At 39.5% G+C, this 16,350-nt stretch overlaps 2 protein-coding genes across 2 annotated transcripts in view; both read right to left on the reverse strand.

The window, feature by feature from the left end:
• The window catches only part of shtn1 (shootin 1), a 35,496-nt gene extending 22,981 nt beyond the window's left edge, over positions 1-12,515 (reverse strand). Inside the window, exons 1-3 of the mRNA XM_073827509.1 lie at positions 12,406-12,515; positions 11,370-11,422; positions 8,868-8,928 (exon numbers count right to left, since the gene is read on the reverse strand). Of these exons, the coding sequence (XP_073683610.1) occupies positions 8,868-8,928; positions 11,370-11,422; positions 12,406-12,463 (172 nt within the window). The 5' untranslated portion in view covers positions 12,464-12,515. The remainder of the gene's footprint in view (positions 1-8,867; positions 8,929-11,369; positions 11,423-12,405) is intronic.
• Positions 12,516-14,822: 2,307 nt separating this feature from the next.
• atp6v1ba (ATPase, H+ transporting, lysosomal, V1 subunit B, member a) overlaps positions 14,823-16,350 on the reverse strand; it is a 38,544-nt gene continuing 37,016 nt past the window's right edge. The window contains exon 14 of the mRNA XM_073826733.1: positions 14,823-15,867. Within this exon, the coding sequence (XP_073682834.1) occupies positions 15,716-15,867 (152 nt within the window). The 3' untranslated portion in view covers positions 14,823-15,715. The remainder of the gene's footprint in view (positions 15,868-16,350) is intronic.

The raw sequence follows: 16,350 nt of genomic DNA on the forward strand, positions 1-16,350 counted from the left end.
GCTGCTCCGAGACAGCATGTCTGCTCCCTGATTCAGCCTGCCTGGCACATGCGTTGCTCTCAACGAGTTGAGCCCATCTTAGGAGACGTTCCACTAACGTGAACAGACGTCTCGACGAAAGACCTCCCTGGTGATTTATGTAGGACACCACTGTCATACTGTCCGAGCGGACTAAGACCGGCAGAAGGGTGTGAAGGCCTAAACACACTGCTAGCATTTCTAGGCAGTTGATGTGAAGGTGACTTTCTGCTTTCGACCATTGGCCGAATGCAGGTTGGCTGTCGCACAGTGCTCCCCAATCTGAGTTGGAGGCATCGGTCGAGACCACCTTCCTTCTGTATAACATGTCCAGGGGAACGCCCTCTTCCATCCACTGAGGGTTCTTCCAAGGAGTCAGAGCTGTGACACAGGCCTGATCTACCTTGATACGTAGGCATCCCAGACGCAAGGCTTGATGAGGAACCTTTGGTTTCAGCCAGTACTGCAGAGGGTGTATTCGAAGCAGGCCCAGCTGGAGTACTGGAGATGCCGAGACCATAAGGCCCAGCATCTTCTGGAAAATTTTGAGAGGGGGCGAAGGGCTCCGACTTTGAAGGAGGCCGCGAGCTTCCGGATAGCCTGGGCTCGTTGCGGTGCAACTACTGCCTTCTTTTGGGTGGAGTCGAAAACTGCTCCCAGGAACGAAATCCGTTGGCTGGGGGACAGAACGCTCTTGGCAAAATTGACCCTGAGTCCTAGGCACTCTAAGTGGCTGAGGATTATGGATCTGTGGTGTATTAGCTCGTCCTCCGACTGGGCCAGGATGAGCCTGTCGTCGAGGTAGTTCAATAAGCAGATTCCCATCTGTCTCAGGGGGGAAAGCGCTGCGTCCATGCACTTCGTAAACGTGTGGGGAGCTAAGGACAGTCCGAACGGAAGGACTGTATATTGATAAGCCACTCCCTCGAAGGCGAATCTCAAGAATTGCCTGTGATGGGGGGCAATCTGGATATGGAAGTATGCATCTTTCAGATCCAGTGAGCAAAACCAGTCCCCTGTGCGTATCTGCGAGAGGATCTGCTTCAGCGTAAGCATTCTGAACGGCCGTCTTATGAGGGCGCGATTCAGATGTCTGAGGTCGAGGATGGGTCTTAGACCGCCATCCTTCTTTGGAACGAGGAAGTAACGGCTGTAGAAGTCTGACTCGCTCTGTGTTGGGGGGACCGTTTCTACGGCACCTTTTGCCAACAAATTCCTCACCTCCATACGCAAAACGTCTACGTCTTTGTTGTGAACTGAGGTGGAGTGTGTAACCTCGTTCTATTATACCCAGAACCCACTTCGACACTCTGGGGATGGCTTGCCATGCCTCGGCCCGTGTGGCAAGGGGTTGCATTGGTTTGAGCTAGGGATGGCGAAAACTAAAAAATTTCTTGACCGACCACCGAGCCTCATTAGCCGGTTGAAACCGGTTAACCGATTAGTTTAAAATATGGTACGCTATTTGAAATAACAGCCATTTCGAGCCACGCCTGCAATTTCGCAACTCTGTCGCATCTCTCTGCCTGCTCTGCCTCCCGCGCGCACACACACACACACACACACACACACACACACACACACACACACACACACACACACACACACACACACACTGCCACTCACGTCACTTTTTTAAAATCCCCTTCAGCGCGAAACATGAGTCCCGCAAACGCGGCGCCAAAGAGCTTGTTGTATGTAATCGTAGGAGTCCTAGGACAAATGGCTCCTTAGTTTCAAATGGTTTGGGTACAAGGTGATCGCTTTGAAAATAAAGGCGTTTGTCTAGGTTAGAAGCTCATTTGAAACATTGCCACGGCTCATTTAAGAAAATGACAGCTCCAAAGAGACGCCGCTTTAGTTGAAGTAGTGCTAACCATAATAAAGAAAGATGATGATCATCATCACGTTATCGGTTACCACTGAAATGTAGATGTAATGTATTTCCAAATCTAAGCCCATCTTATGCGGAATGTTGCCTAATAGACTGCAACATGATAAAACCAATGGATAAAACAGGCACCTTCAGAATGCGTAAAAGACGCACCGGCACTTTTTTTTTTAACCGACTACCGACAACTTTGACCGGTTAACGTTGATACGGTCAACCACCGGTCAAACGGTCATCGGTTAACATCCCTAGTTTGAGCAGTTGATCGCTGCTCGAAAGCACTGGAAGAGGAAATTTGCTCTCTTTTTGAAAATGTTTGTTTTTCATTTTTTCCGCTATCACAGCGGTACGCAGTAAGGGCGCTGACAGAGAGGGCCCGTAAGTCACAGCCATATTTCTTACAAACATGCAGCCTTCTGCACCCGGAACAGAACTGGGTGTTTGGAGGCTTAAGAGAGGCAACTTGGGGGCTGGTCCGGCTCCGGCGAGACTTGGCCCCTTCCTCTTACTGTCCCTGAGATCAGGAAGACGCTGGAGGCACCTGGTCCAACACCACTTTGGGTCAGGGTCCCTGGCGCTTAGGGAAAGGATAGCTTCTGGCCGAGCGGGAGCGATGATGAGGCTCCGCAGCTGAGGGAGTGGTCTTCGCAGGCTGCTGAGTCGGCGCCGACTTGGGGCAGCTAGGAGCCGTTGTGGAGCTCGAACGCTTTGGCAGGAAGTGCCGCATCGCTTGGGACAACTTCTGTGCCGCGGTGAAGCGTTCTGCAAAGCCGTCCACTGCTGGCCCAAACAGGCCGGTAGGAAAAATAGGAGAGTCAAGGAAGGCGACCTTGTCCGCGTCCTTGATCTCCATTAAGTTCAACCACAAGTGGCGCTGCAACACCACTAAACTGGCCATCGACCTGCCAATTGCCTGTGCCGTCATCTTAGTGGCGCGTAACGCCAGGTCGGTTGCGCTGCGCAGCTTTCTGAACGCAGCGTCATCCAGGCCCGCCTCGTCCAAACTGCGGAGGAGCTTTGCTTGGTACACCTGGAGGACCGCTATTGAGTGAAGCGCCGATGCCGCCTGTCCAGCCGACGAGTAGGCTCGTCCAGTGAGGACCGAAGTAGCCCTGCAGGGCTTGGACGGGTGAGCTGCCTTTGCCTTCCATCCGATGGCGGTGGGCAGGCACAGATGCGCAGCCACAGACTCATCGAGCAGGGGCAGCTTGTTATAGCCCTTCTCTTCAGCGCCGTCAACCGTCGTGAGGGAGGAGGAAGAAGAAGAATGCAGGCGGGCGGAGTATGGAGCGCGCCAAGATTTGGAGATCTCGTCGTGTACTTCAGGGAAGAACGGCGAGGCTCGTTGACGAGGGGCCTGGCGGTGTCCCGGCAGAAACCACTCGTCCAGACGGCTCCGTGTGGGCTCCTCAGGAGGAGACCAGTCTAATCCCAGCTTCTCCACAGCTTTAGATAGGACGCGGAACAATTCGGCGTCCATACCGGCGCTGACAGTGCTTGGTTGCGCAGTCGGCAAGGGGGCGGGGTCATGCGGTGAGCCCGACAGCTCCTCTCCATTCGATGCAACCAGAGACATGCTGTCATCCATGGCTTTGCACTCGCTCCCTCCGAAAGAGACCAGATCGCTCGCAGCAGCAGAGGGACGCTGGCCTGGATGTAGGAAGAGAACCGGCGATTCCTCTATGTGTGGTGAGGGTGAGGCACGCGGGGGTTCAGCTGGCGTGAGCTCACCTATCACCGTGCGCTGAGTTCCTCTGCCCCACTGCTTCTTCCTCGCAGGTTCCTGCTAGGAAATAAGTGGGAGGGCGCGAGGGGGGGAGTCGCTCTCTGAAAAGGAAGCTATCCGTGAGCGCAGAGAAGTGAGACTCATGTTCCCACAATGGGAACACTCCGTCTCAATGAGCGCAGTCTCGGCGGGGCCCAAGCACGAGACGCACTCGCCGTGACTGTCCGCAGCGTGCAGAGGGGCTATGCACGAGCAACAGTAACGTCGTGGCATTTGAAACAACGCCTTAGAAATTTGCTCTTTAGCTATCACCGGATAGCGGCAGGGAATCTCTTGTCAGCTGCTGTAGAAGCTTAATCCGCCGAGCAGGAAGGATCCACTGCGAGGCTCGTCGACGGTGAGAGGAGTTTTCTTTCTTGAGCGAAGTTAGTGTCTGCGAAGATGTGAAGTCGTCGCTGAAGGATAAGGATCTGAGATCCTATGGCGAAATGCATGCTTATATAGCCAGTTACTCCGTCCCTTTTGGCACGATCTGGCACGAATCATCACCATAGGCTCGTGCAGCTCCGCAGTTGAAACACTAATTCAGCAATTACATTCTAGGATATGGATTTCGGTAAGTTGTATCCTTTCTTTTTACATAACCTTGGATGTTCATTCATGTTTATTTTGTGCTGAAACTGGTATTAAAGCAGAGGAGATAACCAGTTTATGTGCGCTTCGCGCTGCCGATTCTCTTGAACTGAGGTGATACATCAATCTGTTACTCCACATTAAACAGTGTCAAAATGGTATTTATTGTTTGAATACTGTAATAAAATGGACTGAAATTAAAATCTGAGACTTTGTTTCAAGCTTACTGCAATTTATTGGATAGGAGGTGAGCTGTACATTAATGTTCTGTACATTAACTGAAAACAGGCTAGACTAATTGATTCTTGTGATTTAAGAATTTTTGTTACATTTTTATCATATCATTTTGTAAAAATGAGAATCATTTAAAAATTAAAAATTGCTATTTTTTACCCAGTCCTAATAGTGATAGCAGTGTTCTGTAGTGTGACAAGCTGTACTTCATCTAAAACGACTCAAAAGATGTAATTATTATATAGCCTTATTATTATACATGTTTACACCCTGTAGGACCAGTGTTTGGGAAAGTTAAGTTACTTTTAAAAGTAATGCATTACAATATTGTATTACTCCATGAAAAAGTAACTAACTGCGTTACTTAGTTATGAAAAGTAATGTGTTATGTTACTTTTTGTCACCTGGGCTTGTTGTTAATAACACAAACCCCAAAAAATAAAAAATCATGCACATTAGATGCGTTTCTATTAAGTTGTTTGAGTGGATTACGTAACCTTGCGAATTAAGGGGCTTTAAAAAAAAAAAATTACATTTGGTGTTTCCATCAATTTATTGTTTTTTAATTTGGAGTTTCCATCAATTTTTTCTAATGATACTTCAAAATGTGCATGAAAACAAGGCGATGGAAACGTACTGATACAGCTAATAAACAGATCATTTCTCTTAACATGCGTTACTTTTAGGGATGTAATGGTATTATGAAAATCGTGGTATCACGATAGCAAAACTGTCTTATCGTGGTCACATGACGATATGAAACAACAGGTAGTTTTTAAAATATACTTAATCTTCTGATTCTAACATAAAAAGTCTTTAAAGTTTTGTTTTGGGCCTTTATAAACTACCACCAAAAGCACAATATGGCTTCATCCCTTCATCAAGTTTGTTATCGCTGCACATTTCAAAGCAAAGGGTGCACTTCGTTCAGGCAATCAGCTTGTGATCTGTTTTTTTCCGTGCCTCAGAACGGCTCAGTTCACAATGAATGCAGATAACTTTTTTATTGCATGTGCTATGAGTTTAGACCATGTTTGTGAATGCAACGTCCACTAGTTGTGCTTTATTTTCACAGCATTTGGATAGTATTTTACTAGATTTGTAATGAGACACGCAAGTGTAAGCCTGTTTGTACTGAAGCTGAAGTTTTCCTTCAAAAAAAGTGCAGTATGAATTGCTAACAACTAACGTTTTAAATGGGTAATGTTACAGCAGTCCAAATTCTAAATATCTCTTTCAAGTGTAGAAATTAAGAAAGTAGTATTGAAATTTCCCTACTGTAGTGTAAAGTAGTGTATACCTTATTTTACAGTGCAATAGTTTTAAAATATATGTTTTTACTGTCATAGAAATAACAATAATATAAAATTGTTGTTATTTTTATTATTATATTCTAATTTGTTTGGCTTTCTAAAACACCAGTATGAATGTAATTTAGACTGCGACAGTTTACCACAAATAAAAAGAGGGTTGAGTCCCCTTTAAGTTCAGGTGCAAGTCAATTCACTGACTTTTTTCTGACTTAAGTTAAGAACATCGGTTAGAGCTCTTAATTTTCAATTCTCAAAGTACATTAGATAGAACAATTTAACATTAAAATGTAAATTTAAAATGTAAAATTTAAATGTTGAAAATCGTATCATATCGTGATATTATCGTATCACACGGTTTTTTTAAAAAGTAACTCAGATATTCTATTGTAAATTTAAAAGTAATGCATTACTTCACTAGTTACTTGAAAAAGTAATCTGATTACATAACTTGTGTTACTTGTATTGCATTACCCCCAAAAATGTGCAGGACTATTTAAGTGTACAGTTTTCCGGCATCATCAAAAGTGACAGTAAAGTAAATAAATGCTGTTCTTTTGAACTTTCTAATGATCAAAGAATCCTATGAATCCTAAACAGAATTCAGCACAGTTTCCACAAATTTTTTTTTTTTTCAAAATTGATAATAAAAATAAATGTTTCTTAAGGAGCAAATCAGCATACTAGACTGCTTTCTAAAGGATCATGTGACACTAAAGCCTGGAGTAATGGCTGCTAAAAATTCAACGTTACCATCACAAAAATAAATTACATTTTAAAATACAAAACAGCTATTTTTCCTGTAATTCGAATGAAAGTAATACAGTCGCAAAGAGCATAAGAAACTTCTTTCAAACCGTTTCAAACAGCTGATCCCAAACTATCTATACACGAACATCTTAATACTGAAAAATGTCCTTCTTACTTGTCCTTCTTTTCTTTTCTATTCAATATCCTCTCCCTTGGCCTTCACTCAACAGTTGTCTATGCTATAGAACTATTTGAATTAGTTCAGTGCTGCCCTTCATACTGATCCTATAGGGATGGGAGATTGAGATCAGTGCAGTCCTGTCTAGCCAAGGCTCATCGTTAGGGTTAATCGAGTTATCTGCCCTGTCTCCTTGCTTTCAGCGGCAAATCCAAGAACCTTCAAAGACCCACAGTGTCTCTCTTTGCGATATATTTCTTATAGCGCACATGAATAGTCTGTCCCAGTGATTTAAGACAAAACTTAAGACAAAACATTCAAATTCAAAAGCAGTCAGTCTGACGAGGAGCCCCAATCTATCAACTTCCGAAGAGGCGGAAGATGGCGAGATGGAAGAGGCAGATGCTCTTAACGCCTGGAGCTCTTACCTTATTTGTGTCCGTAATCACCAGAGACTGGCCACGGACCAGCTCACAGCCTCTTAACTAATTACACATTGTGGTTGAGAGGCAAAAACAGGAATTAGCACCATCACGGCCAGCGGCTGCCTCCCAATGACACCTAATTAAAACTTGATGAACGCCCGTGTCTGCGATATCCAAGTTCCCGCTGTAAGCCTTTCGCTGTCACTCATTAAACAGTACTTAGCTGCCAGTTGGTCCCCCTCCACCCCATCTTTCATCTCTCTCTCTCACTGGTAGTACTAGCACTAAGTGACAGGTTAATTGTAATAGCTGCTACACATAAACCGGGCTAAGTGTGAGGCAGTTGCGGAACAGGAGGGGGACAAGGGGGAGACTTCACACGTCAGGCTTGGCAGCTTTAATTGTAAGTTTTGGCCTCGCCATCAACGCTACATCTTCAAATCTCTTTCTTCTCGCGCCGTTCCTCCGTTTTCCCCCCCGGCTCTTCGTGCACGCGTCTTCTCAGAGACAGACAGTGATTACGTGCGCGAGGACGCCGAGTATAATGCTATCGGGCCTGCGTGTTGGAGAAGTGAATTAGAGCCTCTGATGCTGTTTCTACAGCGCCGAGCTTGATGAGGGGGCAGATGCCTTTGTGGTCTTATCATTAGAACACAATGGTCATGTTGTCATCAACCTTGCCATCTCCAATTGAAAAGACATGATTGTGTGTTGGGGGCTTTTTCCTCGCTCGCTCGCTCCCCCCCCCTCAGCCAGCCAGCTTCCCCCTCGGTCGCTTTGCGCTGAATAGAAGCAATTTTCCGAGAGCTATGAAATCACGTAATAGCTCCTAATATGCAGCTGCTCTGCTAGAAGCTGCAGCCACTATTTAAGTGGAAGTCATACACAATACGTGTTTATGGCGGAGGAAACATGAGCAAAGGCCAAGATTATTCACAAAAACACACGCTCTCCTCTATCAAATAATGACCTATTTCGTGCATTAAAATGAGAATGTAATGGATTTTTTTCCCCTCCTCCCCGACGCCAACGGCCATTTGTTGTGCTTTTTAAAAAATTCGCCTTTTAATTCACGTTTGAATTCCACATTTCCCCCGGCAAAGAAAAAGAAGGTGACATTTGTATAGACGCACAAGAGAGGTGAAGTGTGGCGACTTGGCGAGGGAGGAACCGCCAAAAAAGCCATCTGAGACTGAAACCTGTCGCTTTCCTCCTCACTCAGGTGCGTGTGATTGATATCAACCCCAAACTTCAGACTATGACAGCGAGAGTGAGAGTGAAAGCGGTCGATAGCTCCACTCATGCCTGAAAAAGCAACATCTCAGATGTGAATCTGGTACCTAATGTATATATCAAAACATCCTACCCAGTATTACAAACCCATTTGAGCACAGTGAATCCAAACTCAAATACATAATTTGTTCACCGGTGTGTATAACAGGGAAGTGATGATTACGGAATAACTAGGTGTGTCTATATGAAACAGTGTCATAGTTCTTGCAATATTCTGGGACCAAAGTCCAAAGGAGCAAAGCACATATAGTCTGTATTTCCCACAGGAACGGAAGTGGAAATAGTCTTTATAAATAAATCAATGTGTTTTACAACACACTTGATTTAATGTAATACACAGAAAGATGTCTAATGGACGTTAAGTGATTTGAAAGATCTTTGAAGTGAATCTAAGGTCTTAAAAACCAACCTTGTTCAAATTCTTTCAGCTTCCGTACGGCCTCATCTCTCTCCTCTTGAACTTTTTTACACTAAAAAAAAGAATAAATAAATCTGTTAGCGGATTTATATTGTATATATCGTATATGTGACCCTGGACCACAAAACCAGTCTTAAGTCGCTGGGGTATATTTGTAGTAATAGCCAAAAATACATTGTATGGGTCAAAATTATTGATTTTTCTTTTATGCCAAAAATCATTAGGAAATTAAGTAAAGATCATGTTCCATGAAGATTTTTTGTAAAATTCCCACTGTAAACATATCAAAATGTAATTTTTGATTAGTAATATGCATTGTTAAGAACTTAATTTTCACAACTTTAAAGGTGATTTTCTCAGTATTTTGATTCTTTTGCACCCTCACATTCCAGATCTTCAAATAGATGTATCTCGGCCAAATATTGTCCTATCCTAACAAACCATACATCAATAGAAATCTTATTTATTGAGCTTTCATATGATGTATACATCTCCGTTTTGTAAAATTTTACCTCATGACTGGTTTTGTGGTCCAGGGTCTCATATATGACTTACATCAAATGTATCATACATTGTATACAGTACGAGTCAAAAGATTTTTAATGTTTTTTTAAAGAAGTCTCCTCTGCTCACCAAGCCTGCATTTATTTGATGAAGAACAGCAAAAACTGTAAAATTTTGAAATAACTTTACTATTTAAAATAACTGTTTCTAAATATCTGAATATATTTTAAAATGGAATTTATGTGTTCAAAGCTAAATTTTTAGCATCATTACTCCAATCTTCAGCATCACAAGATCCTTCAGAAATCTTTCTAATATGCTGATTTGCAGTTCAGGAAACATTTTGTTATTATTATCAATATTTAGAACTGTTGAGTTTTTTTGATGAATAGAAAGATCCAAAGATCAGCATTTATCTGAAATGAAAAGCTTTTGTAACATTATACACTATACCATTTTTTTGGGGGGAAAGAACTTATAGAAATTAATACTTGTATTTAGCAAGGATGCTTTAAATTGATCAAAAGTGATGATAAAGACATTTATAATGTTGCAAAAGATTTCTATTTCACATAAATGTTGCTCTTCTGAACCTTCTATTCATCAAAGAAACATGAAAAAAATTAAACTCTGTTGTTTTTAACATAATAATAATGAATGTTTTTGAGCAGCAAATCAGAATATTAGAATGATTTCTGGAGAATCATGTGACTGGAGTAATGATGCTAAAAATTCTGCTTTGAAATCACAGGAATAAATTACAATTTAAAATATATGTGACCCTGGACCACAAAACCAGTCATAAGGTTAAATTTTACAAAACTGAGATGTATACATCATATGAAAGCTCAATAAATATTGTTAGGATAGGACGATATTTGGCCAAGATACATCTATTTGAAAATCTGGAATCTAAAGGTGCAAAAAATCAAAATACTGTGAAAATCACCTTTAAAGTTGTCCAAATTAAGTTCTTAACAATGCATATTACTAATCAAAAATTACATTTTGATATATTTATAGTAGGAATTTTACCAAAAAATCTTCATGGAACATGATCTTTCCTTAATTTCCTAATGATTTTTGGCGTAAAAGAAAAATCAATAATTTTGACCCATACAATGTATTTTTGGCTATTGCTACAAACTTACCCCAGCGACTTAAGACTGGTTTTGTGGTCCAGGGTCACATATTCAAATAGAAAACTGTTATTTTAAATATATATATTTATTTTATTAGTAAATATATTTGACATATTTAAAAAAATTTTCAAAACATACATCTGCACCTATTCAAAATTACTAATTGGAAATAATAATTTATTTACATTTTTTTATTATTATTAAATGCAAACCTTTCCAAAATTTAATTTTGAATGGAGATTTCACTTAAATATGAAAATTCTTTCATCATTTACTCACCTTCGAAAATATACAGTTTATATACAGTCTGAAAGATTTTTTTAAATGTTTTTGAAAGACGTGTTTTACGTTCACTAAGGCTGCATTTAATTGTTAGAAAATACAGTGAAAGTAATAATATTATACAATATTATTACAATTTAAATTTCAATATATTTAAGATGTAATTTATTCCTTTGATTGCAAAGCTGAATTTTCAGCAGCCATTACGCCAGTCTTTTTGTCACATGATCTTTCAGAAATCATCCTAATCTATTGTTTCTTCCCAACCTTGATTAAATAAATGCATCCTTGTCTTCTTTTAAAAATGTTTAAAAATCTTACAGAAACCAAACTTTTAAATAGTAGTATGCATGAAGATAAGTAAATGATGACAGAATTTTCTGTTTCAGTACAAGAAAAGTCAATGCAGTGTTGAAAAATATAATATTTCTATATGATTTTCTAAATATTTTCTTTTATTTTTAGGTGAACTATACCTTTAAGACCACACACAGATGTTGTAGAAGTGCATAGAAAAAAAAAATAAGGGGTGAAAGAAAGAGAAGCATGGCAGTGAACATCTTACCTCCTTTTTGATTTTCTCATATTCTTTTTGGAGGCTTTCATACTGGAGAAGTACTGCAGAAATACAAGGACGCCAGTTAAACATGTCTCTCAGCTTCCCATGAACTACACGCTCAGTTATTGCAACAGATTATACAGAAGAGCAACTAGAGAGGAAACTTCTTGCAAACCGCAACTCATGTCCAGCGTGAGAACTGCTCATGGAAACCAGTGCTAATTTACACAAAAGTATTTTTAATGCTGCAAAATATATCATTACAAATAGAGGAAATCTCCAAGATGATAACAGTTCTGCCTGTAGTATGAATCAGCATCAGCTCCACTGAATATGCATCTAATTTTAGAACAGAAGACATGATCTGTAAAGGGTTTACAAACTGTGTCTGGGTTATTAATGTCACAGTGACAAACTACCATGGAAAAGACTATAGTAGTACAGATCAACTGAGAATGTATTTCATATGAACACTAATAAAAAACAGTTTGTTTCATTTGGCTTTCAAAAAAATAAAATACTTAACTGGGGAAAAAATATAAGATGTCAAGACAGATTATATAGCAATGTATGTTACATCTTTAGGTGAAAACAAAAGAAATGCCAGGATGTTAACCAAAAATGGCTGTGCATGTCCAAACAAGCCTTTCAAAGCAAAGGGATTTATGGAGTATTTGCAAAGAAGTATTTCCTCTGCATGCAGAGGAGATTACAAAGTACAGAGAATGTAATAATACAATCTTTGTTCCACTTCAGAATTTGTTTGGTTGGAAAATAGATTATTTGTTTTCCTCGCACAACAACTGCAATGGGATTTTTCTTTTTGGGAATGAGGTTAATATCAAGTTGACATCGAGATGAGAGTTATAACTAGGGAAAAAAGAAAAATAACACTACTTCATGTATGCCTATTATTATAGTACCTGTGTGTGTATACTGTTACAGACCGTTCCAGCTACCTAGTTTCTATACACTATTAAGCGCACTAGTTAGGGCACACACCAGCACTCTTAATGTAACGTTATTCGACAGTCACTCTTACCTTGGTTGGACCGTTCTGAAATCATTTTCGCTTGTTTCTGCTTTCCCTTAGACGCCATTGAGAGTTCTTGTGGTTACTGATTCTAATCTCCGGTTAAGCACAGGGTGAACTATACAGGAAATGACACCTGGTCACACCTACGGTGACCCGCGTGAAGTGAAAACGCACCACGCAAACCACAGTTCTCACTCAAATACCATAGTTACTACAATAAAAAGTGGTAACATTGTATCACCCCAAAAAAAAAAAAAAAAAAAAAAAAAAAGGCAGTACAAATGACACGATTTTACAGTAGTTTTTATTTTATTTTATTATAGACAGTTCTAGAACTGTATGGACTTTACCTTAGGAAAATAACTATGGTTTTATTATTATATTATAACATTTTATTTTATTTATTTTTTTGCGTGTTTACTACAGTTTTACCACAAATACCATGGTTAAACTATGGTAAGCGTTGCAAAACCATGATTAATTTGAGGTTACCATGTTTAACCGTGTTTTTTGTTTTTTCATGGCTAATTTTCGAAAGGGTTTACAAAATAAACTCTCCTAAAACACATCGCATTTCATACTCAGTTAATTTGAATAGTCGATTTTTTCCCCCTTACAAATCATGGACATTTCCACCAGTCTCATTTTCACATCTTAAATTATGTAATGTAATAGTTTGACATCATTCTGTGGAGGGAATGATGGGGGTGGAAATGACGAGTAAACATTTTTAGAATAAAGTAACATTTAAAATAGCCGGCATTTCATGCTAATACACACGATAACTATACTATATAATTACACAAAATTATTGCTCGATTGGAAATGACACACAAACAGTAATAAAAAAAAAGTTTTTTTGCCTTGTTTTTTTTTTCTTTGTCTTTTTTACCGATCACATCTTATATTTCCTCTCCTTCCTAAAACTCTCAAAAATATTTACAAGGGGACAAATTTTTGTACCCTGATAAAAATGATATAAGACAGTAACAAAAATACTGTAATTAATTATTAAAACACTATCCACTTTATTTTTCCGTAAGAGTGGCCATTTGTACATTTTTATGGGTCTGGCTTCTGGTCTCATCAGCGTCCAGCTATTTTCAGCAGGACAAAACAGCTGGTTCTGCTGCTTGATATTGCAAATTGATGTGTTTTGTTGCTTTAATGTATTATCTTTATTATTCTTCTCGTTGCTTGCAGCTAATGATCCGGATAGGTTTGCTTCTGCATTCAAGAATAATGTGGAGTCCCAAGTAAAACAATAAAATCTAACATAAAGCATTAAAATAATAGCACAAATAATTTAACAAAATGAATTTGATTTGAGTTTTCCTTTAGGCTTTATCGGATTTTGGGTAAATTCGGACGGGCCCCTTTTCTAAATTACCCTGTTATAGCTTCCCAAAGGGTAAATTCCAACATTTTTTTTATATATATATTTATTGACCTAGACAGTCCAGCGAATTGTACTGCAGTGTCTAGTTTTCAAAAGTAGTTTTTTTTTTTTTTTTTTTTTAAATCTTCATCTCAATCATTTAACAAACTAACTGATTGACAGCAGTGGTTCTAGAGGCAAAGTTGTCCAGAATGAGGAGTTCTGTCATATGATACAAATATTGGCCTCAAAATAGCTCAAACTTCATCAGCCAATGGCGGCCATATTTTTCGAGATACAAATGTGTTTATAGACACTTGTGGCACTTTAGACCAAGGCTGTGCACAGCGATTTTAATGTTGATAGGACAGATGGTTGCATAGGTATAGCCATTTTTATGTTTTTTTTTCCCTCTTATAACACCACAAGCGAACTCAATTTGAGTGTTTGGCAAAGATATCTCATTCTGTTCAGGAGTTATAAGCACTAAAAGTGGCCCTGAGCCTATCAAACGTTTTGGCGTCCCTTTGCGACGGCGAGTCGAAAGTTAAGACTTTTTTGACAGTGATTAATATTCCGTTCCGGTCAGCGAAAAAAAACTAGGACAAGTTTGCAAAAAATCCAAAATTGCATGGAAATATTGGACCTATTTCATACTTTTGATCGCTGTGAGTACTACCATCCCTCCAAGTTTCAAGTCTCTAGGACTTACGGTTTGGTCTGCACAATCAGTTTCACATGGAGATCGCTGATCCGTGACCATTCTAACAATTACAGTAGGGTTTCAGCACTATGTGCTTGAACCCCCAAAAAGAGCTGTTTTGTACAGCTAAAAATATCTGGATGTGGATGAGACCAGAAACCAGACCCATAAAATGTACAAATGGCTGCACTTACTCATACGAGAAAAATATGATATTGTAACCAACATATTAATATCTTGGTAGATTTCTGCAAGGACAATCCCTTGGGAACAGAAAACAATCCACTAGCGTTTTAATTAATACTACTGTTATTACGACAAATAAATGAAGCAGTCAGCCAATCACGATATAACAATATAATTTAATTCATCTGAGAGGTTTGACAGGTTGAACAGCAATCAACACAGGTAAAATGCATTTACACATACAGAGTAAGAGGGGAATGTTTAATCAGCCTAATATCTCAGCACATAATTCAAAGCACACATGCTGTAAACATCCTCCATCCTCCTCTAAAAGCGAAATAACAGCTGTCAGTGACAAGCACACACACTATATGATCATTCAACACCTATAATTACCTGTCTGTCAGCATAACACAAACTAAGTTTGGTGCGCAAACATTCATTTGAATTAGTTTTTTTGGATATTATTAAATAAATAAAAGCAAATCTATTTTAAGGAAGGGGCCGTGAATGATTTTGTAAATCAAATATTATCATGACTTACACTGGAATGTGTCGAAACACGGCTCTACTTGTAGGCTTGTCGCAGCGATGATTGGAGGATGTGAGACAGCACACAAACGTGCAGGTAAAACCCTGACTGTTTCCCTTTGAGCTCAAATGTTTTTTAATGCTCTTTAGGCTGCGGACAGTGAAATAATTCAAACAAATAAACAAAAGAAATGAACTAAAGGACAGTATGCATCTCCAAAACAAAACGGTGAAAACAAAAGCAAATCACGATTACAAATTCTATCCATACTAGTACACACAAACATGTATAACACAACACAACAATGGCAGACGATGGAATAATCTCTGGTGGTCATAACACATGGGATAACAACATTAAACCATATTATGCATATTAAATGTGTATTATCCCAGATTTATGCCCTATAATTCTAAACACCACTTGTCTGAGTAGAGTTGGACACAAGGGATGAGGTTTTTCGGAGGGAGACAGGTCAGGTGACCTTTAGCCCAGGCCTCCAGAAGGTGAAGTGGATTTAGGAGGCTCCGTGACGGGCGGCGGACTCTCTCGGGTAGAATTCGGCCAGTGTGCTTTGAGGAATTCTCTTCAGCATTTCTTTGGGGAAGATTCGGAGCAACTGCCAACCAATATCCAGTGTCTCAAACACAGTTCTGTTGTCATAGGGACCTGGAGAAATAGACAGATACCTCATAATTTCAAAGTCACATGACATAACACTCAAGTTTTCTTTATGTATCATACTCAAGTGGCTTATATCATCGGAATCCTTGAGCTAAGACCAACAAAACATATATACCTATGAATGTATCTATGATTTAATTTCCATCATGAGCAAATTGCGCCAGACTGCTCTGACTCGCGTTGCTATATTTTTTAGCACTGAAAAGGAAAATGGGGGTTAGCAAAAACCTGAAAAATCCCATAGCTTTACACTACCAGATTTTTATTGTTTTTTTTTTTTAAAGAAGTCTCTTCTGCTCCAAGCCTGCATTTATTTGATCCGAAGCACAGCAAAGACGTTATTTAAAATTATTTTTATTTAAAATAATAAAATAAGTTCTATTTCAGTATATTTAAAAAAACATTTATTATTATTATTATTATTATGTCGAAAACAGCTGAGTATACTTTTTTTCAGGTTTCTTTGAT

This window comes from Garra rufa, chromosome 21 (genome assembly GCF_049309525.1).
Source record: "Garra rufa chromosome 21, GarRuf1.0, whole genome shotgun sequence".
Taxonomy (NCBI): domain Eukaryota; kingdom Metazoa; phylum Chordata; class Actinopteri; order Cypriniformes; family Cyprinidae; genus Garra; species Garra rufa.